This window comes from Lactuca saligna, chromosome 8, assembly GCF_052625555.1.
Source record: "Lactuca saligna cultivar CGN05327 chromosome 8, ASM5262555v1, whole genome shotgun sequence".
Classification (NCBI taxonomy): Eukaryota; Viridiplantae; Streptophyta; class Magnoliopsida; order Asterales; family Asteraceae; genus Lactuca; species Lactuca saligna.
In genome coordinates this window covers 285,955,506-285,961,102 of record NC_136424.1, presented here as the reverse complement: position 1 = coordinate 285,961,102, position 5,597 = coordinate 285,955,506, and the positions used below count along the sequence as shown (strand labels likewise).

Sequence of the window (5,597 nt, the reverse complement as noted above, 5' to 3'; positions counted from 1 at the left end):
AAGAATTCTTTAGAGAGATATACTCACTATTATGAACGTTGGGCTACTAACCAATCGGTATACAAGGGCATAATTGTAATTTTCTATATATTTGTAAATTTATGTTTGTGATACATAATACTTTGTTTCTTTTTTTTTTCACAATAACAGTCGAGGCAAAAAACACTTGTAGATTTACTGCATATGCAAACAGTTTATGTAAGTTAGAATTCCAATATTTTTTTTTGGTAATATTATATTAAAAACTAAAAAGTCTTTTTTTTTTCGTATTTTATTAGGTTTATTAACATCTGGTAAAATTTCATCTTGCAAAACTTAATATATTTTTTGTATTCTAAATGATGGTTTTCTATTGAAGATAGTTGAATGTAGGCGTTAAAATGGACATATGCGCATGGGTATTAGGTTGGGATAAATTCGTAAAATTTAACTGTGTGTATATGATAGAAATGTAGCTTTAGAACAAGTAGAACAATTACAATATTATCCTCCAGGGAACAAATAGACTTACCACTTGAGATGCATTAGGAGTGAGTTCAATAAAAGATCCAACAGCCCTGTAATTTCACTTTCTGTCCACCATAAATCCCTAAAAAGCTTTAAAAAATCAGCATCTGATACGTTAAAAATGAAATACTATAATACTCCAATCAAAAGGCTGTTTTGCTCCCTTGAAATTAATCTAACTCAAATGTTGAAATTAATATATATATATATATATATATATATATATATATATATATATATATATATATATATATATGGTAAAGAAGTCAAAAACTGTGTACTATTGAGCCTATGACAGTGAAAGTAGTATTCATGTTTTTATAGAACTTAAAAGAACAAGAATCTGGAACAGATATGATGCATATAGAGACAAGAGATGGCATCATTAAAAGATGATAGTGTGTGGATAGAAATGTGCTTCCTTTAAAACCTAAATAAATTGACTACAAACCCAAGATATATACATCAGCTTGACCTGCATGAGCCAATGGTTTTGTGACTACACCAAACTAAGAAACACTAAAAAAAGTTCCATGATGCGATTACAGAACCACAAGGTGCCTCCCTGTGAAATTACTTTTCAAATGTCATTGGAGATGAAAGGATATGTTGAGACTTTTTAGGTTAAACCTTAGACTTTCAAATTCAAAATTAACCTGAATGATCTACCAAATTTAACCTAAAAGTAGGAATTTCATAAACTTAACCTTTTCAGTGCGACAATTTGGTTGACATTTGTGATTTATAAAACGACCCAAGTTTCCTTTAGCACGAGCATCTATAACCTGAAAATAAAAACAATAAAAAAGAAACCATGTGAATAGAGCTTTATGATAGGAATCACAGCCGCCACTAGTTATATTTTCAGTTTTTTGTTGTTTTTAAGCTATCCAATTTTATTTATCATATGAAGATAACTATATTAGTTGTTGGGTGATCTAATGGATATATGAGTTGCAACCGAATCCGGATAGTCCCTTTTATATCCGGAGTGGAAATAGTTTTTCCCTTTACCAAATTATATGATATAGTACTCAACTAATCATGGATAATCAATGAATCGCGTGATGTACCTTCATAACAGAGAAAAATTTAACCATTTGCTCTTTGAGCATGGCTGACATTTCAATGTCGAGCCTCCCTGCATCCACCTGGTTAACCCTAGATATTACGGTTCGAATTGCAGACTGCAAACAAATTTACCAACAAAAAATGAGAGAAACATGTATACGAAATGCACAACAGAAAGAGAAACATGTATACATAAACTTTGAATAGATTAATCATTCTATGAAACAAAGAAATGAGAATAGAAATTCAAATGATATACCTGGAAAGTTAGTGTGATTAAACTTCCACAGGTGGAGCACCACCAGTCGATGATGAAGGTGGGGGAATCGTGGGAGCAGAGGTGGAATTCGCTAATTTTCTCAAATATGTTTCAATTCTTTTTTAGTTTTTTTTATAGTTACGGATTTTACATTTGAGGATTTTTTTTGCTAATAAACATTTTATCATTTATGAGTGTAGAAACAAGATAATTTGGAATTTGAAATACAAGTGAAATCAAGAAAGTGAGATTGATAGTTTGGTACTTGATACTTGATAGATTGATTAAAGATGGCCAAAAAAGATGTGTTTTTAATTACTAAATAAGCATAATATAATAATAATTAGCTAAACTACACCATAATCGATATATATATAATTATGAGGTACCTTTAAAAGTTCCTAAATTAATTAATCACTGCTTCTCTTCACTCTTTTGTTCTCCATCATTCATCACTTGACCTCCTGCAGATTTTAAGTTCATGATTATTTATTTACTTGTTAATATGATTAAAAGAAATAACTAATAGATTGAACGAATGGAATTAAAAAAGGAATGGAATGACACAATGGAATTAGAAATGAAAGGAATGGAATTACCAGATGGACATCATCAAACACATGAGCTTGACCACCATAAAATATAGTCATCCAGCGAGTTGGGGTGGAGCATGAATCAGTATTACCAATCACTGACTTCTGTTTACTGCCGCTTGGCTCAGCCACTCCACCACCACCACTGCCACCACCATTGCCAGAGGAGGTCAAAATCCCAGAGCCTTTGATTCCAGTTCTGGAACCTTCATCAGCAGCTGATTGAGAAATCAAAGAGGGACCCACATTCACATTCACATTCATATTGCTATTGGTATCTTTGAATCTATTTTGAACAGGTTGATACTTGTAATGTACAACTTGAGCAGCAGCAGGTGGAGGGTACTGAAGTACAGGCCCAAGGTTTACAGGAATGGCTCGTTCCCATTTTAATGATTTCGCATGATCAGGTTTACCAGGTGGTGGTTGTTGTTGTTGTTGTAGCATTAGAGACGATGATGATGATGTTGGCTGCATTTGATGCATACCCATGAATGATTCATCCTCATGAGGCCATGTATGGTGTTTTCCTCCTACATTTCTCAGCGTCTAACCAAAAAATGTTCAGATTCATCATTCATGAAGCCAAAGTGGAGTTAAGATGTGGTATTTCTCATTGAGGCATTTCATCGAACATGTTGAGTGTATGTTTGTATAGTAGGACAAGAAATTGAGAAAAACGTACCTTCATTAAGTGTAAGGTTTCAGGAAAGTCTGGCCACAATTTTGGGATGGCTTCTCTTGAAGGCGCCATGAAAATAGAATCTGAGTTGCTGTGTTTGGTCCCAGAATACCTAATCTGGGAGGTTGAAAAATCGGTTTTTTGACCATAGAATGGCACCCCTTCGAGGTGTAACCCAACTTGCCTTTCTGCCATGGTTAAAACAGGAAGATCATCAATCAAACACGCCAAGATGGTTCTTTTACATACGATTCAAACTCATTGATCAATTATAATGAGTAATAGGGGTAAATAGTTGAATTTCGCTTCAAAATTTGTAGAAAAACGTACAGTTTATGGTGATGGTATCAATGAAACTAACCCACTGAAAGATACCTATCCCATAAAAAAATCAAGTCTTTCTATTCTATTATGAAACTGAGAACTCATGAACTAGTATCTGATGCATCAAAATTTGTACCAAATGTGATCATTTTCTTGTAAGATTGAAGCCAAAGAGTAACAGTAGATTTCACTGAAAACCCTTTCCCGGTTCGCTTGACCTTTGGTTACCTTAGTCGATCGATTCAAGCTTTCAATAAAAACCCTAGGTAGCGATTGAGAGAGACAAGAGAGAAAGGAAGTATCGTCGATAATTAGGGCAAAAGGTAAAGAAGAAAAAGATAGCGGGGTTTTTTATTTTTTAGGATTTCATTTCCCCCCAATGGAACGTGCATTCCGTTAAAATTTATAAAGCGACATCTTTAGACGACACACATTTTATTATAGGTGCCCTCCGTGTTTTTTTTTTTTTTTTGTTTAGACACTAATCTAAGGGCACACAATAATGCGGGACCTAAATCCTTAAATTTTTTGAAGAGACGACACTTTTTTAATGTCACTCTCTTTTACGTAACATAAATCAATGAGTGTTGTTGTTTGCGCGTCGTAAAAGGGTCTTTTTCTTGTAGTGTTCATTATATGCTTTTTATCAACGGAATCATATGTGATTTATAACTATTATAGGGAAACTTTCGTATGCAAATTATACCACGATAACATCTTATATTTTGAAATAAGAAATGATTTATATATTTATGTAAATCAAACATGCTGTTTATACTACACGTATATGTGTCCAGTTTTGACACTACAAAAATTAAACTTTTCATAACAAGTGAGCATTTCACTAGGGATTACTATACAAACGAAACACACTTTTAGAAAAATCTAATAGGTATAGTTTTACGAGAACACTACGAACTTTTACATACTGGAAATATTATTTCAAGAAGTTACTTTCATATACAAGAACAAATGAGCAATTTCACACGTAAATTTGTTTTATACCAAGTTTTGTGAGACATTAAACTTCACGTACACTCGGGTACACATTTCAAGTCCTGTATTATATACCAGAATCCCTTGGAGGGGGAGCATGGTGTTTGTGTATAGATCTATACAGGATTGACAACCCCACACCCTGACTGTTAGCTACAGTACATAATTTGGGGTGATAAATGTAAGAACATTCCAACGCCTGAAGAACGTTGTGTATAGGCCTTTCTAGTCAATAGCATGGTTATAAAACTCACATGGGGTATTAAAAACACATCAATTTACGGGTTTTTTCATACGCATTGGAAATTTTATACGTACATAAATTAACTACTTTAGGCATGAAAACCCTAATTGTGATACAATTTTGGTACTTCTAAACCACTTCCCACATACGGAAAAACATAAATTTTCTAGAAACAAACATTGGTATTGATTTAAGGCTACATTTTTACTAGTAGAAGATAAGGTATTTTCTAGGAACCAACAAACAAAAACAAACCATTTCATTTTAGTTCATACAAACATTATCATTTAATACTTATGAAACTCACCAGCTTAAATGTTGATCTAATCTTTCAAAACTACTTGTATGTCCCAGGGACTCAGTAATTGCAGGCACCAAACAGCTTTTTGAAGAAGGAACGCTGCGGCGCCAGTTTAAATTCATATTTTTGGCATCATATTGTAATTGGTTTTGAACATGTACCTTTTAACAATGTAAACTTTCAATTATATATATGATGGTTGTATTACTTTCTTTACTATGTATTCATTTGTTACGTTACCACATCAAGTCATCCGCCCCCGAACGTTTCTGCCGTTCCAGTTTGGGGGTGTGATAGATTGGTATCAGAGCAATGTTTATAGTGAACTAAGTATATCGAACCTCATAAGATATACAAACTATAAATGCTTAGGGACTCAGAGTCTCTGACAAAACGTTTTTACTCCTAAAACCTTATTTGATTTAGATAGATTATTTTAGGTTGTTAGAATACAAAATACATGCATACAACGAAATATTTTCATGATGAGCGCTATACAAAAAGTATTAAGACGAGTTGGACACTACGATTAGTTCTCGATATATGTAATCGAATTTGGGACGAATATAGTCTGATCAACTATATTTATCTGAGATTGGACTAACGTATGTCGAGGAATG

The 5,597-nt window shown here is 33.3% G+C and overlaps 1 protein-coding gene across 1 annotated transcript; it reads right to left on the bottom strand.

Moving 5' to 3' along the window:
• Positions 1-1,181: 1,181 nt before the first annotated feature.
• On the bottom strand, positions 1,182-3,307 carry LOC145010703 (uncharacterized). The gene is made up of 4 exons (XM_078969211.1): positions 3,116-3,307; positions 2,437-2,979; positions 1,581-1,694; positions 1,182-1,292 (listed from the first exon to the last, which is right to left on the bottom strand). The coding sequence occupies exons 1-4, from the start codon at positions 3,305-3,307 to the stop codon at positions 1,182-1,184; spliced, it is 960 nt and encodes a 319-aa protein (XP_078825337.1).
• Between the last annotated feature and the right edge of the window lie 2,290 nt (positions 3,308-5,597).